The sequence below is a fragment of the Macrotis lagotis genome, chromosome 5 (assembly GCF_037893015.1).
Source record: "Macrotis lagotis isolate mMagLag1 chromosome 5, bilby.v1.9.chrom.fasta, whole genome shotgun sequence".
NCBI classification, from domain to species: domain Eukaryota; kingdom Metazoa; phylum Chordata; class Mammalia; order Peramelemorphia; family Peramelidae; genus Macrotis; species Macrotis lagotis.
The window spans coordinates 257,869,522-257,889,386 of record NC_133662.1 but is presented as its reverse complement, the minus strand read 5'-3'; the positions used below and the strand labels follow the sequence as shown (position 1 = coordinate 257,889,386).

General features: G+C 47.8%; 2 protein-coding genes across 11 annotated transcripts in view; both read left to right on the top strand.

The window, feature by feature from the left end:
* KLHL24 (kelch like family member 24) overlaps window positions 1-6,763 on the top strand; it is a 44,290-nt gene extending 37,527 nt beyond the window's left edge. For all 7 annotated transcript variants that reach the window (XM_074189507.1, XM_074189511.1, XM_074189509.1 and 4 more), the window contains one exon: window positions 1,698-6,763. In XM_074189507.1, the coding sequence (XP_074045608.1) occupies window positions 1,698-1,898 (201 nt within the window). In that variant the 3' untranslated portion in view covers window positions 1,899-6,763. The remainder of the gene's footprint in view (window positions 1-1,697) is intronic.
* A 4,906-nt stretch (window positions 6,764-11,669) lies between these two features.
* The window catches only part of YEATS2 (YEATS domain containing 2), a 100,872-nt gene continuing 92,676 nt past the window's right edge, over window positions 11,670-19,865 (top strand). For 2 of the 4 annotated variants that reach the window (XM_074189494.1, XM_074189495.1), the window contains exon 1: window positions 11,670-11,766. The gene's annotated coding sequence lies outside the window, so the exon portion shown is untranslated. The remainder of the gene's footprint in view (window positions 11,767-19,865) is intronic. The other 2 variants (XM_074189492.1, XM_074189493.1) reach the window with 2 other exon arrangements.

Here is a 19,865-nt window from a genome sequence, read left to right as displayed (position 1 = left end):
ATTCTACTCAATTGGTTCACAACAACACAATAATATTAGTAATAGACCAGAATTGGTAAACTACTTTAGTCTATAAGCTAATGTTAGCCATGCTTAAAGGAATGAAGAATTTTTTCCAACAGTGGAAGGCAGCAAGGGGGCGGTGCTTCTGTTTCACAGACTCTTTAAACTCTGTTTTAGGTACCAAAGATTTAATTATCTTCAAAAATATGGAGCTTGTAACATGAAAACCTTTTCTAACCTGTTATAGATAGATGGGAGGTGCTAATTTAATTAGTCGTATGGGACAAACTAGAATTCCTCATCAATTTTTCATGTTGCAGAGCTATAAACGGGAAGAATTGGAGTAAATCAAGGAAGAAGGAAGCACTTGAAACAGTTCTATTGGATTCTTGGCCTTTTCTTCTGAGGGGCCCAGACCACTCAGGTTTTACATTAGTAATCCTCAACATCTTTTAGGCCCACAGGAAGCACTTAGTAGTGCTGTTTAATTAGGAAATTACCACCAAGCAAGATGTCCAGTCAGGTAAAATTCCTTTGGGAAGAATATGAGATCTAGCTGTCAAGCTTCTTGTAGAAACATCCCTTCAGGGAGCCTGAGAGCAGGACTGGGGTTCATACACCAACTGGCCTCCCACCACCACTCTTGGACTGCCTTTGGGATGAGGAGCCATGAGCCTGCAGGTTTGGGGTCCCAGAGTGGCATGTGCCCATCTAGGGCCTTGGCTTGGCTTTCCCCATGTCCTGTATCCCAGCTGTTCCCACCAAATATGAATATGTACATGCAGGTGGGTGTGCACATATATATGACTCAGCATGTATAGCATGTTTACACACACACACACACAGAGTATTCTATGAAGAGGTCATTAGGTGATCCAGGGTCTAGAATTTCAGATCTCAGGAGGATTGGTATTCAGTTCCAACCTCAAACACTGCCTGGCTGGATGAGTTTCCTTCACTGGTTTCCTCAGCTGTAAAATGGGGATTCTAATAACGTTTCCTCCAGGGTTGTTGAGGATGCAGCACTAACATTCAAAGCCAGTGTTGACACACACACACACACACACACACACACACACACACACACAAACAGGTCCACATTCCACTGAAGACCCAAACACTGAGATGAGGAGACATGGTGAGAATGAAGGGCAAGGCTCTTCCTCCTCCCTTTCCTCTCTCGAAGTGTTTGTGTTGGGCTTCCTCACCTGCTACAGAGGCGTCTCTTCGTCCCCATCCATCCTAAGATTTTCTTTGATATTTTTCATACATCCATATCTAATGTATATGTGTAAACTGTGGATTATAATTGTGTTCTCTAAATCTCTACTAGAGAATTGTCATAAATTTTAATCATACAATTTTTGATCAGGTATTTAGTAATCTAGTTGCACAGTGACAGCTAAGGGGGGGTCTGAGTATACAGAGCCAGGCCTGAGTTCAAATCCAGCCTAATTCACTTACTGTGTGATCCTGGGCAGTCACTTCACTTCTTTTTCCACTCACTTTCCTCCTTGTAAAATGGGGTTAATCCAAGCTGCACCCACTTCTGGAGACAGTGATTGTCAAGGGTCTTGCAAACCTTTCATTGCTCTCCAAGTGCCAGCAGTTGATATGATTCAGGGCAGATTTCTGCTTCCACCTACCACTGAACTAATTATTCATTTTTTTTCTTCACATCTCTGGTTAAACAGGAAAACTGTGGCATGACTGTGTGTAATGGCAAAATCTATATCCTGGGTGGAAGACGAGAAAATGGGGATGCCACAGACACAATTCTCTGTTATGATCCTGCAACTAGCATCATCACCGGGGTAGCCGCCATGCCGCGGCCAGTGTCCTATCATGGCTGTGTGACTATTCACAGATACAATGAAAAATGCTTTAAACTGTAAAGCCAGGAAGCTATGGAGAAGCTGTTGCTGTTGCCGCCACTTCCACCACAGACTCAAGGTTTCTGGTTTTTGTTTTTTTTATGTGTTATATACATACAAAAGAGTTCTTGTGCCTCCCTGACTTGGGCCGGAGCCCATTTCCAAACTGTAAATAGAAAAATGTCCAAAGCCTCCCTAGTGGTTGGCGCTCTTTTTCTGACTCATAGTCCTAATGAGCTGATTTCGTGTTTCCTCTCTTATCCTAAGGGAGTCCTTCAGGGGGGTAGCTTTTACAGGTATTGGTCAGGCTGTGTAGACTGCGTCAGGCCTCGCTTGCCTCCCAACACAGCTTTGCACCATTGTGAATAGTGTCTTCATTCTAAGTCTGTATGGGCCTAATTGTGACATTCATTCTAGAGGAAAGCTCGCTGTGGTTTCCATGTTCAGCTTGACTACATTGGCTCACTCAATGTTTAAACTATTCTTTCAGAAAAATCTTCTGTTACAAGAAAGTAGATTTAGAGTGAAACGTTTTGTTAGTGGAATGTTTTCTCTCTTATGGATGGAAATTTGGTGATTGGTTCAGTTGGAGAAATACTGAGATGCACCACTGTGGCGATTGCGAACAAGTATTGCTCTTTTTTGAAGAATGATTTAGAAAGAGACTCTGAAAACCAGAAAATACAGGTGAATTCATTTGGAAAATATGAAATTGTTGAAAGAAAAATAGCACAGTGCCTCTTGTCAAGAAGAGGCATAGTAAGTGGTTCTTGGATTGGACTGACTGTTTCTAGTCCGGGGAGATGCCCTGGGGGCCAGAGCAGGCCTCATTTCCCTGAAGCAGACCCCCATGGTCAAGAAGCACTTTCATCTCACATATGGGTGCCTTCATTTGGTGAGGATCCAGCTGTTGGATGGGGGAGTCTGGGGAGCTCAGTGGGATTTCCTTAGCTATAGAGTATTGTTGCTCCTTCCATAGGGAAAACCCCTTTTCAGAGTTAAAATTCAGGGACCACCCATGACAGTGTAATAATAAATTTGCCAAAAAAAAAAAAAAGAATGAAGATCTTTCACCTTGATTTATAGTCGTTGTCATCTTTTGTTTGCCTTCTACACACCACCATTCAAAAATGTCAGCTTCTCAAAAATCCAGGTCCCTTTCTCCAGCACTACTTCATTAATCTCCCACTGGCTTTCACTGAAGGAGACGTGGTTACATTGCAATTTTGGGGCACATCTAAGGATCTCTGTTTCAAGTGATTCTTTTTTATTTCTTTGTCAATGTAACCTTTTCTCCACAAACTTGAAATGTTAGGGACTCATGTCATATTTGTGATGATACCACAGAGCTATTGTCAGAAAGCAGAATATATATATATATATATAAGACTGTCTCACTTGTCATTTGAGGAGATACAAACATTTGTTTTCCATGACTTACTCTTTCATTCTTAGCTAGAAACTGAATCCTCTGCCTCTTCTGGCTATACAAAGGAAACCCTGCAAATGTATTAGTCAGCACCACCCAAACAAAAAGACCCTTCCCTGGAAATTTCTGTAGGATGCTTCTCAAGTCACAAGGTGCTTTGACAAAGGCATCCAGGAACAGTGGTGAAAATTGTGAAACAGTCTCCCAGAGTTAAAACAGGAAACATTTAAACTGAAATTGGGACTTAAGTGTTGTACCCTCATATTATAGCAAAGAATTTCTGCTTGTACTTAACTGCTGTATAATTTCTTGTGTACATAATATTATTGAAGGTAGCAATACAGGGATTCATTTTCATTTCTATGTGTATTTGTAAATTGGTGCCCATCTGTAAATAAAGGCACTTGGTAACAGAAATATTTTTCTCCAGATAAAAGATTTTTGTGGTCTAGCCTCTTTGTTTTTTTATGTCTGACCTTTTTACTTGGATTTTGTTTCTATTCTGTATTCATTTTTAAACCTATCTGTGTGCTGACTCTAGTAATAAAAATGACCTGACATTCTAAGAGCCAAGATCTGCATCTTAACGAAGGAGGTTCTCACTCCTCCCAGGGGCTGATTTCTTTCTCCTTGATCAATGCCTGAATCTGTAACATCCAAGTCATTTTCCAAACTAGTAGCTCAAAGACCACCAAGAATTGGTAATTTTTTATTCCAGTGAATTTAGATGTACTTTTTGAGCTGATTTTTTGAATTGCCCCAGATTTGATGCCTGTTGGTGGTGACACCAGTGTCATACTGTTGCTCATGTGGACACTCACATATATGATCACACATGCAGAATCATTCTTAGCCATATGTCATGGTCAAAGAAAGGCATGAGAATGTTATGTGAATCCCAATTAAATAAAATTCAAGAGATTGCTTTTACCTCATATTGCAATTTTTTGTACTTGCCAGATGCAAATTTGAAATGCTCTTTCATGTGATGTAAGTGCATTTGGAAGGGAAGTGAAGACCATCTTTATAATAAAAAGCTTCTTCTGAGGTTTACATCTGCAAGATCAACAGTCAAAAGGGGGAATGCTCAGAGGGAGCAGGTGCTGTGTTCTGCATATTCAGTTGTGTTGCCAGGACGGAGGAAGGAATCCAGTGGATTAGTTTTCTGTATCAGTAGGAAAAGGATCTTTTAAAGGACAGGTTTTCTTCTCTGGACATTGTAGCAGCAGAGGCACTTTGGGGCTTTCTCTCACTAAAGAAAATCACTGGCTCTTGTGTAACTGCCTGGTACCACTGAAGAGTCCTTTTCCATTTTCAGGAACCCCCCCCCCCCTTGAATGATTATAGAATGGCAGCCTTTTGGACCTCCAGAAGTCTGAAAAAGTGTAAAAGTTCAGATATATCATGAGAATTTGGAGGGGTTTTTTTAAACTGTTTTTAAGAAAGAAAGATACTCGAGGAGGAAATGAATTTGTCCCCTTTTCTTCACCACTCTCAGAAATCTAGTTTTGGAGGCAGATTGGGAAAAGGGGCTTCCCTCAGAGCGGCTTAACATTCATTCTTTCCTCTTAAAAGGGAGAAAATGTTTTCTTAATTGGTGCATTCTATTTTACTAGCAAGCCATTGTTCACCCACTTACTCTACTGTCAAACACCTAGTGAAACTCAGGAAATGATGACAGAAGTTCTTTTACTTTTGGCCATCTCCATACCAGGTTTTTTATATTGTCTGAAATGACAATAGACAATTTTGCTGTGATGGCCCAAGCTGAAGACTGGGCCCGTGTTGTTTTGTCCTAACTCACGAGAAAGTAGGGGCTGAGTGGTGTGGGATGTGTGTGAAGAAGCATCTTGTGTGAGGCTCATCCGTGCAAGAGGAATCTTACCTCAAACAATTTTCTCAAAAGGGGAGATTATCTGCTGTCTGTCATCAGTCTAACTAGAACCTTAGATGTCTATTCAGAGCCACCTTAGGCCAACCTTGCTTTGAGCAAAGGCAAGAAGCCAGTTGCTATCTTTAGCATCACTCTTTGTCTGGTAGTCCTTAGTGATGCGTTAGTTTAGGAGTATTTTAAAAACCCAAGTTCCTGTTCACTGGCCTCATTAGTCTTTTAGTTGAGTAAATGAATTCAGTAGGTACTGTAATTAGCCTAGGGGCAGTTTGGCCCAAAGACAGCAGTTTGAACTATGTCACTTCAGAATGCTGGGGGCCAGAGACCACATGAGCCAGGAGAGTGGGGATCCATTAATTATTCCAGAAATCTAGAAGAGTGGATCTCTTTTTCATCATACTTTAGACAATATTTTTGAAGTGTAGGGTTTTTTTTTTTGGTATGAATGTTTTTCATTTGTGTGATTACCACAATATACCCTAGTGCTCAGGATGTTCAAGTGATAAATGATGAAAATGACAGTGACAAGTGTGTAGCAACTTCCTTTACATTCTGGTTCCAAAGAGACTGTAAGCCCCATGAGGGCAGGGACTTCTGTCAATCTCATGTCTCTGTGTCCCCAATGCCTAGCATGCAGCCTTAGACATAGTAGGCGCTTAATAAATGTCCGCTTGAATTGTATTTTCGTGTTTCAGAAAATTGTGCCTGAATTTGCTGGAGGTGCCTAATGTTTCTAATTTCGTTTTAAATGCTGTACTCCCAAGTTCTATAGTGATTGCTTTGGGTAAACAGCACATTTGTTTGCTGCAGTGCAAACATGATTCCCCACCTTTAAATTGCTGTGGTGAATATTAGGCCAAATGGGAGAAGATAGTAACACTGGCAGATGGGGATGATTTTCTTTTTTGGAGCTGCAGCCTAAGGCTTAGGCTTTATTTTTTTACCTTCATAATCCTCCAATAGCCATAATGTTCAAAAATATTCTTTGGCCACATCCTAGTTCCAGGTTCCTTCAGGTATATATTAAATAGTAGTTTTAACAATCGCTTGGCAGAATGTTATGAATGGTTTTGTTTCTTTTCTGTCTTCAGACCAAGGTGCTTATTATGACACTCAGCCTCCTAACCTGATGAACTTCATTTGAAATGCATAGTGGTTACCCTTGCATCCGCTAATTTTCTTTTTGCGATCCCGCTGTATGTTAGCACTACCCTCTGCTTAGGGTTTTCTTGTTGTCTTCCTTGGAAACTTACTTTTTGCCAACTTATTTACAGAAAATTAAAAGTTGTTGGCTAATACCTTTTTTTTTAGGAGTTAACTGGTAAAAAACAAGTTCTCCATTGGACACAAGCACAGCTTCACCGGGGTCCGGAGCAGTGATGGCCATCTTTATTGTTGTCAGTTCAGAGCTCCAGGTTGACTCCACTTTGAGAAAGATAACCTTGTATTCAGTGTCTTTAAGGTTCTGTTTTAGCCCATCAGTACTTGTGTTCTATTTAAATGTACTTGGAAAGTTTTCTTCAAATTCTAAAAGATGTCATGTACCTAATAAATTTTATCTTTTAATTTCTGTTTGCCTTGGGGTTTTTTTTCCCACCAGAAATACCTATAGAATAAACTGGATGCCAAGTCTGCTGGACTCTGAATTCTGGGATAGGTCAGGAAAAACAAAAATCAGTAATACAAATAAGTGATAGCTTGCACTAAACTGTCTTGCTGGAGTGCCTCTAACACCTAGATCCTTGAGGGGGGAGGGTAGTGATGTCACATCCTGTATCATTAATATAAGGTGGTGTGCCTCAGCGTTGTCATTGGCAGCCTGTGGCTGTGAAATAAGCCTTTGCCCTTGCCCTAACCTACATGTTACTTGACAGAGCAGAGATAAGAAGGCCTAGGGAGATAGAGGGTTTGGGGGATTACATCATTTGTTTATATCTGGAAAATATTCTGCTGGAAGAAAAATGGATATTTTAAACTTGGGAGCTTCAAATATTTTAGATGTTCTGGGTTAAATGATGGGTTGCATCCACAGTCATATAACCTGCCCTTCTAATCCCTGACACCTAAATGTCCCTGATGTGTATAACGGGAAACTGGAGGGAACTTGTTGCTTTGGAGAAGCTGACTTGCCTCCTTAGAGCCTCTATGAACTAAGCCTGAAAGGGATGGTGACCATGGGAAGAGTGGATCACAAGCTTAGTGGTCTCCCAGGAGATCATTTGGGGACCAGCCCAACCAGGCAGTGAGTGTCCCAGGAGGTTGGCTAATTATCTTAAAGACCCAGAAGAACAAGAATATTAACAATAGCTAGAATTCTTTTCGGGCTTTGTGTGTTATCTCATTTGATTCTCATAATATCCCTGTGAGGTAGATGCTAAAATATATCCTCTTTTTCCAGATGAAGAAGTAGAGGTTGAAAGAAACAGAATGACTTGTCCAGGGTCATGCAGCTAGCAGGTGTCTGGGGCAAGATTTGAACTCTGGTCATTCTGACTCCAAATCTAATCCTGTCCACCATACCCTATCCGTTAAGAAGAAAGGAAAGAAGCCAGCATTTATTAGAGGCTTACAAATCACTAGGCCCATGCTCAGTCTGCTGGCTGTAGAGGAAGTGGGCACCTGTATGAAGGAAATAAAGACTATGGCTTCAGCCATCCCAAGTTTGGCCTTAACTGTGTATCAAAAGAACTTATCTAGTGTTATATTTGGAAAGCAATTTGTTAAACATTAATGGGGGTTTTGGGTAATTCTCTACTGTTCTTCCTGACTTAGAAGAATTGATATACTTGACATGCTGCAAAATAAAATAAAATCCAAGAGGCAATGGCCTTTTGCCAGCAAGAGTCAACAACCCTAAATCATTGAGTTTAGGGCTAAAGGGAGCCAGGCAGAGGGAGCTGATCAAGGGGCCAACTGGGGTTCAGCTAACCTGAGGCAGAGGCAGACACCCTCCAAAATTAAAGCATGCTGCCTGATAGGAGTCCAGACTATTATGTGTGGATCTAAATGGTCTGGTCTGAGTACAAATAAATTCAAATTCAGCAGAAATTTGTGCAAAGCAAAGACTTTACTGAGAAAAATTAGAATGACAGTGCAACTGTCCTTGAGCAGAGGCAGTTCCATTGTTTCTCATCCCCTGGCAGCTCAAACCAAACAAGGATGAGATTTTGAATCCCGACTCTGATCCTTTCAGGAAAATGGTGGACCAGGCCTTTCCATCTAGCTTGCCATTCCCTCGGTGGCCCACCACACTTCACCATCCAACCTTCTGTCCATTTTTCAGCTGAACTGTTTTTTGTGTTACCTCCAAATGGAGAGCAGGGTTTGTGTTTTTCTTATTTTCCCTCCCTTCCCTTTCCTCACTTCCTTTTCCTTCCATCCTTGCCTTTCTCTTTCTTTTGCCTATCTCCTTTTTCTTTCTCTCTTCTACAGGTGTATTGTATGACAATAAATGCTTTTCTTTTACCCAGTGTAGCATAAGAGAATATGGGATTTGGAGTCAAGACCAGGTTTGAATTCCATTTCTGTTACTTCTTTGTGACTATTTCTACCTTAGGCCTCCATTTCCTCATTTGTAATCCAAGGAGTCACTTCTAACTAAATCCTATGAAACGTTGCTATACAAACCAGCTGATCTTGCTGAGTCATTGCATGCATCATTTTCTTGTTGGTGGAGAAGTCTATTTAACCAGTTGAAGACCAGAGGTCTTCTTGGCCAACAAGGAAAGGAACAGCATTGGGGCTAGCTTCACCAAACTGGTGAGTCAAGGGACCTGAATCTTTGGATCCGCCATTCAGGGCCCCTGGAGATGCTAGAGATGCTAGAGGTCAAATTCCAACTTTTCCATTCCTTCTTTTCCAACTTCACAGGAACCAACACCTTTCTATATGCATCTGTCTTTAACCGCAATCATCTATTTTTTTCTTCTGATAGACTCTTAATCTGCAGAATTTTCATTCTATTTGCAGTTGATATTCCAACGACATAAGTGGGGTGGGTGGGGGGCAACATGGTGCAGGACAAAGGTAGTCAACTCCAGATGCAGAGGCCCTCGCCTACAATTCTTCACTGTGTCTCAAAGCTGCTGAGGGGCTGAAGCTGTGGCCTGAGGACAGGGAGGTTCCTTCCAGCACTGGGTCTCCGAAGGTCTTTCCCTAAGCCGATGCATCTGAAGCTGCTGAGCCCTTGGGGAGGAGGAGGCGGCTCACAGGTGAGGCTGCTGGTACTGGGCCCTGGGACCTTCTCACAGGCGAGGCCGCTGGCACTGAGGGTCCTGGGACCTTGTCACAGGTGAGGCCGCTGGCACTGAGCCCTTGGACCTCACAGGTGAGGCCGCTGGTACTGAGGGTCCTGGGACCTCACAGGTGAGGCCGCTCTTACTGAGCCCTGGGACCTTGTCACAGGTGAGGCCACTGGTACTGAGGGTCCTGGGACCTCACAGGTGAGGCTGCTGGTACTGAGCCCTGGGACCTTGTCACAGGCGAGGCCGCTGGTACTGGGCCCTGGGACCTTGTCACAGGTGAGGCCGCTGGTACTGAGGGTCCTGGGACCTTCTCACAGGTGAGGCCGCTGGCACTGAGCCCTGGGACCTGTGAGGCCGCTGGTACTGAGGGTCCTGGGACCTTGTCACAGGTGAGGCCGCTGGCACTGAGCCCTGGGACCTTGTCACAGGTGAGGCCGCTGGTACTGGGCCCTGGGACCTTCTCACAGGCGAGGCCGCTGGTACTGAGGGTCCTGGGACCTTCTCACAGGTGAGGCCGCTGGTACTGAGGGTCCTGGGACCTTGTCACAGGTGAGGCCGCTGGTACTGGGCCCTGGGACCTTCTCACAGGTGAGGCCGCCGGTACTGAGGGTCCTGGGACCTTGTCACAGGTGAGGCCGCTGGTACTGGGTCCTGGGACCTTCTCACAGGTGAGGCCGCTGGCACTGGGTCCTGGGACCTTGTCACAGGTGAGGCCGCTGGCACTGAGGGTCCTGGGACCTTCTCACAGGTGAGGCCGCTGGTACTGAGGGTCCTGGGACCTTGTCACAGGTGAGGCCGCTGGTACTGAGGGTCCTGGGACCTCACAGGTGAGGCCGCTGGCACTGAGGGCCCTGGGACCTTGTCACAGGTGAGGCCGCTGGCACTGAGCCCTGGGACCTGTGAGGCCGCTGGTACTGAGGGTCCTGGGACCTTGTCACAGGTGAGGCCGCTGGTACTGGGCCCTGGGACCTTCTCACAGGTGAGGCCGCCGGTACTGAGGGTCCTGGGACCTTGTCACAGGCGAGGCCGCTGGTACTGGGCCCTGGGACCTTCTCACAGGTGAGGCCGCTGGTACTGAGGGTCCTGGGACCTTGTCACAGGTGAGGCCGCTGGCACTGGGTCCTGGGACCTTGTCACAGGTGAGGCCGCTGGCACTGGGTCCTGGGACCTTGTCACAGGTGAGGCCGCTGGCACTGAGGGTCCTGGGACCTTGTCACAGGTGAGGCCGCTGGTACTGAGGGTCCTGGGACCTTGTCACAGGTGAGGCCGCTGGTACTGAGGGTCCTGGGACCTCACAGGTGAGGCCGCTGGCACTGAGGGCCCTGGGACCTTGTCACAGGTGAGGCCGCTGGCACTGAGCCCTGGGACCTGTGAGGCCGCTGGTACTGAGGGTCCTGGGACCTTGTCACAGGTGAGGCCGCTGGTACTGGGCCCTGGGACCTTCTCACAGGTGAGGCCGCCGGTACTGAGGGTCCTGGGACCTTGTCACAGGCGAGGCCGCTGGCACTGAGGGTCCTGGGACCTTCTCACAGGTGAGGCCGCTGGCACTGAGCCCTGGGACCTTGTCACAGGTGAGGCCGCTGGCACTGAGCCCTTGGACCTCACAGGTGAGGCCGCCGGTACTGAGGGTCCTGGGACCTTGTCACCGACAGAACTAAGGAGACCCGAGTGTGGCAAGGAGGACGGGCAAGGGCTTAGGGCTGGAGACAGCGGGCCGGGCCTTGGCTTGCAGGGGCTTGGGCAGGAGGACCCTGAGGGGGGTGCGCCCCCAGGCCCGCCGGGCTCATGGGCCAGGCCAGGGGTGTTGGGAAGTTTTCCTCTGCAGCACAGTTTCTGTAGTTCCCAAGTTAGACTTTGGTTTGGCCCGAGGGCAGAGGCGCCGATGGGAGTGGGGTGCCCCCTTGTCAGCCCCCTGAAGGGATGGCAGCCTTGGGAGCAGCCGAGCGGCCCCGGGCCCGGCCCCGAGCCGCGCCAGCCCTCCTGGGCCCGGGCCCGCAGTCCGGGCCGGCTGAGCGCGCATACAGCCGGCGCTTAATAGCGGCACGCAGGCGCGGCCCCGCCTCCCCGGCCGGCCCCGCCCCCGCCGCCGCTCGCGCCTCCTCCGCCCGGCCCCGCCCCCGGGGGCGCCTCCGACGCCGCCGCCGAGCGCGCGCCCCTCCGCGTGCGTGACGTGCGAAGCGGGCCGGGCCGGGCCGGGCCGAGCAGCCCGTTTCCCGTCGGGCGCCGCGCCGAGCGGGGGCCTCGTGGCGGGGCGGGCCCGGGCCGCCTCCCCGCGCTGCCTCTGCCGGCTCCGGCCGCGGCCTTCCGGCCCCGGGCTCGTGGAGGGTGAGTGCCCCGAGCGGGGGGCGGCGGGGCCCGGGGGGCGGGGGGCGGGGGCGCCGGGGCCGGGACGCGCGCTCTGCGGCGGGCTCCGCGCGTGCGCGTGCGCGCGCCCCTGCCGCCGCGCCCGGGCGCGCCCCCGCGGGAGCCATTGTCCGGGCGGAGGGGCGGGCGCGCGGGGGGCGCGTGCGCGTGCGCGGCGGCGCCCCGCCCCGGGGGCGGGGCCGGGGGCGGGAGCCCCGGGATTTGTGTTGTTTGGGAGCGAGGCCTAGCTGGGCCGGGACCACCCCCCCCCCCCCGCCCCCAGGGAGGTAAGCCCCCCCGGGCCCCCCCCGCCGCGGGGCGCCCCCTCCGGACCCCGCGGGCGGGCCATGCTGAGGTCAGAGGTCAGAGGTCAGCCCCGCCCCTCCCGGGGGGCCTCTGCTGGGACTGTGTGTTTGGTGCGGACCCCTCCCATGCACACACATCACACACCACCTGTACACACACCACACATGCACAGAGTGCACACCGCCTGTACACACACCATACACTGCATACACACACCACACACGCACAGACTGCACACCACCTGCATACACACCACACATGCACAGAGTGCACACCACCTGTACACACACCATACACTGCATACACACACCACACATGCACAGAGTGCACACCGCCTGTACACACACCACACACTGCATACACACACCACACATGCACAGACTGCACACCACCTGCATACACACCACACATGCACAGAGTGCACACTGCCTGTATACACACCATACACTGCATACATACACCACATATGCACAGAGTGCACACCACCTGTACACACACCATACACTGCATACACACACCACACATGCACAGAGTGCACACCGTCTGTACACACACCATACACTGCCTACATACACCACACACGCACAGACTGCACACCGCCCGCACACACACCACACGCTGCGTATACACACCACACATGCACAGACTACACACCACCACACATGCACAGAGTGCACACCGCCTGTACACACACCATACACTGCCTACATACACCACACACGCACAGACTGCACACCACCTGCATACACACCACACGTGCACAGTGCACACTGCCTGTATACACACCATACACTGCATACATACACCACACATGCACAGAGTGCACACCGCCTGTACACACACCATACACTGCATACATACACCACACACGCACAGACTGCACACCACCTGCATACACACCACACATGCACAGAGTGCACACTGCCTGTACATATACCATACACTGCATACATACATCACATATGCACAGAGTGCACACCGCCTGTACACACACCATACACTGCATACATACACCACACGTGCACAGAGTGCACACCGCCTGTACACACACCATACACTGCATACATACACCACACACGCACAGACTGCACACCACCTGCATACACACCACACATGCACAGAGTGCACACTGCCTGTACACACACCATACATGCACAGAGTGCACACTGCCTGTACACACACCATACACTGCATACATACACCGCACATGCACAGAGTGCACACCGCCTGTACACACACCATACACTGCATACATACACCACACACGCACAGACTGCACACCACCTGCATACACACCACACATGCACAGAGTGCACACTGCCTGTACATATACCATACACTGCATACATACATCACATATGCACAGAGTGCACACCGCCTGTACACACACCATACACTGCCACCACACATGCACAGACTGCACACCACATACACACCACACATACACTGCATACACTGCATACATACACCACACGTGCACAGAGTGCACACCGCCTGTACACACACCATACACTGCATACATACACCACACACGCACAGACTGCACACCACCTGCATACACACCACACATGCACAGAGTGCACACTGCCTGTACACACACCATACATGCACAGAGTGCACACTGCCTGTACACACACCATACACTGCATACATACACCGCACATGCACAGAGTGCACACTGCCTGTACACACACCATACACTGCATACATACACCACACATGCACAGAGTACACACCGCCTGTATACACACACACCTGTGCCCACGGGTGGCTCATCCACCCAGCAGCTGCTCCACTAGCCCAGAGGAGGGCGGGCCGGGCCTGGGGTGGGGGAACACCTTGGTGACAGAGTTCCCTCTTCTGCCAGTCTGGGCACCGTCTAGCTTGTTCGGCTTCTCCAGAGCTCCCCAGCCGGCTTGGGTCAGAGATGAGCCTCCAACTCAGGCCTCCCCAGCTGGGCCCCCACCCTAGAGTCAGGAAGGCCTGAGTTCAAATCCCACTTCAGACACTTGGTACTTGCTAGCCGTGTGACCCTGATTGCCTCCCATCCTGGCCGACTCTGGTCATTCTGATTCACGTGTGGCCCCTGGACCTTGAGGCCTCCAAGGAGACTGGGGACTCTGCACGGCCCCTGTCCCCTCACACGCTTGCCATGGCATCGCCTCCCTGATGACACGGTCTTCTTGTAGAATGAAGGACAAACCTCCATGTCTGGACTAGGAGGCAACCCCTCCCTCCACCTGGGGTTCAGGCTGCCTTGCGTCGGCCCCCCTAAATCTCTGCAAATCTTTGATCTCTCCAGACTGTTAGTAACAGCCAACCTGTAGCACCAACAAGGCTTGTTTTCCTAGATGTGGTTATGTCTTGGTTAAGTTTCTGTAGAATTCTGCATTTTTTAATCATTCGATGAATTATTTTCTAGGTGCTCACTTTGAATAATCATGGGTGACTGTCCTAGAGGAGATTTAAAGACTCTGAAAGCTCATTTAACTGGAGAGTTTTTAACATGTATATGTGTGTATATGTATGTTTGTGAATATCTGTATACATTCATATATCATATGAAACCAATACAGAATATATATGTTGTAAAGAATGTACATTACATATCATCTTCATATTTAGATTCTGAAATGTTAAATATTAGAAAAGAGGTAACAGAACAATAGTGTTATGGTCAACAATTATTTATTTCAAAATTTAGATTTAGAAAATTTTCAAATAGATCTCCATATAATATAATCAGCTTTTCCCAATCCTGAGGAAACCTTCCTGTACCATCTCATAGAGCTGTAAATGATTTCTTCTTGAAAAAGTTGGATGTATCCGCTCTTTCGTTTGCCACCACTCACCCCAGCCTCAGTCTCTCGCAGGGATGCCCTTGCCTGCACGCTTTCTCAGAGCCCCCAGATTGCTTGCTTCTTGCCCACCAGCCCCATCCATTGCATCTTTGGTCTCCATCTGACTTCACCTTCCTGAGGTCTCTTGTCCACTCTCTGCTTCCAGAGGTTCCAGATATTGCAGACCCTTGGGTTCTCCTGCCCCCATTCCTTCTCTCCTCTTCCAGGTCCACCTATCCCCCAAAGGTGCTGTCCTGGGCCTTCCTCTCGGTCTCTGCTCCCTGGCAGTCTCATCTCCCACGAGCGCGATTCTTAGCTTGATGCCTACAGTCCCAGCTCAGGCCTGGCTGATATTCCACACCCCAGACCCCTCTCCTTAAGTTGCTCCGGGGGGACTTCTCCACCGTGACCTATTCATCGCCTCCTCTCTGCAGTGGGTTCTCCTGAGGGCACCCCCAGTCGCTGGCTCCCATTAGCACCCTCCCAGGATACGTGATAAGATCAAAGAAATCCTCCTAGGACTTCCAAGATTCAAAATAAGATGAGGTGTAAGGAGCAGGTCCCCTCCTTTTTTCCAGTAATTTCCTGGGACTATTGTAGTGATAGACTTTCTGGAACAAGATAAACAATTGCTTTCCTTCCATGATTCCAGTTTTTCCCCAGACAGTGTGACTAGCATCTCCCACAATTTATCCAGTAATATGTTTCCAGGGTGGTTTTCTAACTGGGAATTTCTTTTACTGGTTAGTGATTCTGGATGTTTTTTAGTTTATTTGAAAAATAGTTTGTGTCATCTGTGTACATTTCATGTAAATGCTTGGTATCACATTTTGATTAGAGATGTTTCGGTAGCGTTATTTTTGTTACTGCGAAAGCTTTACTTAGATGAGTAAGATTGTCTCTACCCCCCTGTGTGGTTATGAATTTTTTTCTGTCTACATTTGTAAACCACGTAAGCTTCCATTCTTTACTTTTTTCCTGTCATGTAACGTTTTACATTTAGATCACGTATAAGTGGATTATTTTAGCCTCTCTTTTTTAGGGAGTGGAGGAGGGCTGGCCTCAGCAATTCTTGTGGATCAGGTCCTTCTCTAGTAGTTGGCAATGTCAAATCTTTTGAACATTCTGTAGATTTCTATTTCCAAGTCATCTGCTGATGCTCTCTGTTTTTATCCAGTATAGTTTTGCTAACTGTTGCTTAATAGGGTATAAAATTTCAAAGCATTAAACCCTGTTTCTTCCTATTTTTTTATTCCTCCGGGTGAGTTTTATTATTTTGTCAAATGTTATACAAAGTTCATCTTTGGCAATTTGATTGACCTAACATTAAATCTTTAATTTTTATTGTGACTTTATGTTTTATATTTTGTGGCTCTGCTCTATGAGATGGTACAGGAAGGTTTCCTCAGGATTGGGAAAAGCTGATTATATTATATGGAGATCTATTTGAAAATTTTCTAAATCTAAATTTTGAAATAAATAATCATTGACCATAACACTATTATTCTGTTACCTCTTTTCTAATATTTAACATTTCAGAATCTAAATATGAAGATGATATGTAATGTACATTCTTTACAGATGAGCAGAGCCATAAAAATTGGATGTCTCTTTAATTATGGAAGTTGTCTTTTATTTTTGTTGAAACTTTTTTAGTTGTACTTCTGTGTCTTAAAGTTAAATCCTGGATATTTAATACATATGGTTACGTGTCCAAATGGAATCTTTCTGCCTATTTTTTCTTTCTTTTTTTTTCTTTTTTCTTTTTTAGGTTTTTGCAAGGCAAATAGGGTTAAGTGGCTTGCCCAAGATCATACAGCAAGGTAATTATTAAGTGTCTGAGGCTGGATTTGAACTCAGGTCCTCCCTACTCCAGGGGCCAGTGCTCTATTTTTTTTCTTTCTGTAGTTTGTTAGTAAGAATCAGAAATGCTGATGATTTTTGTGGGTTTATTTTGTACCCTTACATGTAGTCAAAGATGTCATCTCAATTTTTTTGTAGGGTTCACTAAACCATCTATGTTGTCTACATTTAGTGATCATTTTGCTCTCTTTGCTGTGCTTATTCATTCATTTCTTTGGACGACTTTGGTAAATATTTTTGGTCTTATACCTATTTGTGTATATGCATCTATTAGGAAGGAAACAATCATGTATTAAACACTTGCTACATGCTAGGACCCGTGTTAAGCATTTTACAAATATATTCTCACATTCTCATGTGGTGACTGATCCCTGCCTCCAGTATTGTTCCTGCCAGTAGCACTCATCCCTTATGCTGGCCAGGCGGGACCCAGGCAAGCCCTGCCATGCCTTAGCGGCTTTGAGGGTGAGCTCGACCTTGGGAATGGCCAGCCTCCCAGTAGGGAGATTTGTGCTGATACCGTCCTGGTCAGTAGGTGATGAATTCTTTGGCCTTAGCAACCTGGAAAGCCAAAATTTTAAAAATGTTCATGAGCATTTGCAGGCTTCTCTGCTTCCACATGGACAGTGACAGAGGAGTATAAAAATGAGGGGTGTGAGGAGGTATTAAGAACAACCCTTGGGGAGAAGGGGCTGACTCTGGGACACTTGTGTGACCGGGGCTTGTCAGGGTTTCTCCGCCGTGCAAACTTGAGGTCCCTTCCTGCTCTGCACCTGCAGTTACTGGGCATCCCCTTTGTGTTGGGCACAGAAACGGAGCAGCGGCTGCCTGCAAGGAGCTGACACTCAATCAGGGAGAAATAACATACCCATGTGAGTGCAAAATAAGAGACAAAGTGATTCTTTAGGGGAGAAAGGCCTCCTGAGCTCAACGTGGAAGGAAATGAGCGTTTCTGAGAGGTGAGCAAGGAGCGCAGTCTAGGTGTGCAAGCCCCCTAGGCCGGGGCACCGAGGGGAGAGACGTGCAAGGAACAGTAGCACCCCCATCGTGTCTGGAGAGCGGAGTGTGCAGCCGGGTTGTGGAGGGCAGGGACTATGGGCACCCCGGGTTTGTGGGACTGTCGATTTGCAGCTTGAGCCTGAACTGTTGTTGGTATGAGAGGTGGGAGTAGAGACAAGGGGAGAGCTGTCGGGGGTCGCCCGCTGACTGGATTGGGGCCTGGAAGGAGGGAAGAGTAAAGGATGCCTCCAAGGGGGCAGATGTGGGTGGCTGGGAGAGTGGTGCCTGCAGGGAGCAAAGCGTTCTGTGTTGTACGCATCGCACTCCTGTGTCACGGCCAGCAGGCCTTGCGTAAAGACATGAGGGCTGGGTGCGGCAATCTGGGCATCGTTTACCCAAGACAAGGGTGAACCCGTGGGAGAACTCCTGAGAAAGGGCCCAGGCAGAGCCCTGTGGTCAACAGCGTGTACAAAAGCACACTCGAGGATAGAGTGTGATAGAGGTAGAGAAAGCAGGCGTGTGTCTCTATACAGGGATACGGAGACGCACGTCGCCCAGCTCCCATCCAGAGGCTAGGCTGTGGAGGAAGAGCCTTTCAGGAAATGCAGAAGTGTCACACAAAGCCTGGGAGGAAAGATGAAAAGGAGCTAGTCACTGACCGTTCAGACCTGGCCCAGAGCTCCAGAAAGCGTAGGGTTGGGAGGTCACTGGGCTTGTAAATGAGAGATCACTGCTGACCTTGGAGAGAGCAGCTTCCATTCAGTGGTGGCCTTGGGAGCTGGTTTGAAAAGGGTTAACAGGTAAGTCAGAGGTGAAAAAGTGTGGCCGGCCGTGTAGATGGTGCTGTTCCTCATAGGCATATTGAGCTTGTCTCTCCATTATCCCTGGCTCTCAGTCCATGACCCCTGTACATAATGTGCATTTGAGGGAGCTGGTAACAAATTCTTCTAAATTTTTTTAAATTATTATTATTATTCACATTGGGTTTTGCTGTTTGTCTCTCAGTCTACTTTAGTTTGAGTGGAGGGAGGCTGAGGAGCTGGAAGTTCCCTGTCTTGTGATGGAATTGCCAGACATCTCCCAGAGACTTTTTAAATGTTAAAATTGCTACCAAAAAAAATGTTCTGCCTTTCTCACATTGTTGACTTGAAAAGGAAAGATAAAATGAGACTTAGTCATCGGAGAGTTTTGTGACTTGGAGTAGGCCCCAAGCTGTTTCTTCCAAGTTGAGGGTGTTCTTTTCCCTCCTGAAGCGCCTTAGAATCTGTAGGTGGCCCTCCCTCTAGCTAAGGCTAGCATCCAGGCAGCTCTGGATTTCAGGGTGGGACTTGGGAACCCACTTTATTTAAGTGGCTGGGAGATTTCTCAGGAATACTTAACCCGTTGGAAAATCCCAGAAAACTCGAAGGGATAGCTAACTTTTTAGTAAGTGATAAATGTAGTGTTTGAATTGGATTCAAGAGAATCAGCTTCACAAGCTCAAGTGGGAGACATGACTATGTAGACATTTTTTTCTAAGAAAGTCTAGGGCTTGTAAATGGCCTGAAAGTTCCACATGGGTCACTGGGTACTTTGTTACTTAAGGGTATGTCATTTCCTTGGTGGGGTACAACCACCAGACTTGGATAGGTCACCCACAGCTTTGAGAGGTGGGGTGTCCAGACCTGGGCCAGCGCTGTAACCTTGAGTTCAGTCCTGGGAGCCACAGTTTGAGAAGAGCATCGGTGAGAGCTTGCTGTATGAGGAAAAAACTGGATGCATTTTTAACCTACAAAAGGGAAGATACTACAGCTTTCCACTAGAGTTTGAAGGACTGTTGCATGAAAGAGGGATTAGGCTTCTCACTGTTTCTCTTCCAAGGGCCGTGGCCACAGATAAAAATGAGTGTCCAGTGGAGATGTAGGAGGCACCGTGCTAACTATGCAGGCCCCACTCTCCAGGAACGGATCCTATTAAGGGAAAGGATGGGCCTTGTGACTCCCAGATGGAGCCGGCAGGTTGGGGCCTTCCCTACCCTCAGGGAGAGACTGTCTTAGAAAAGCAGAAGTGCCTTGCTGGGGGTCAGCAGCCTGT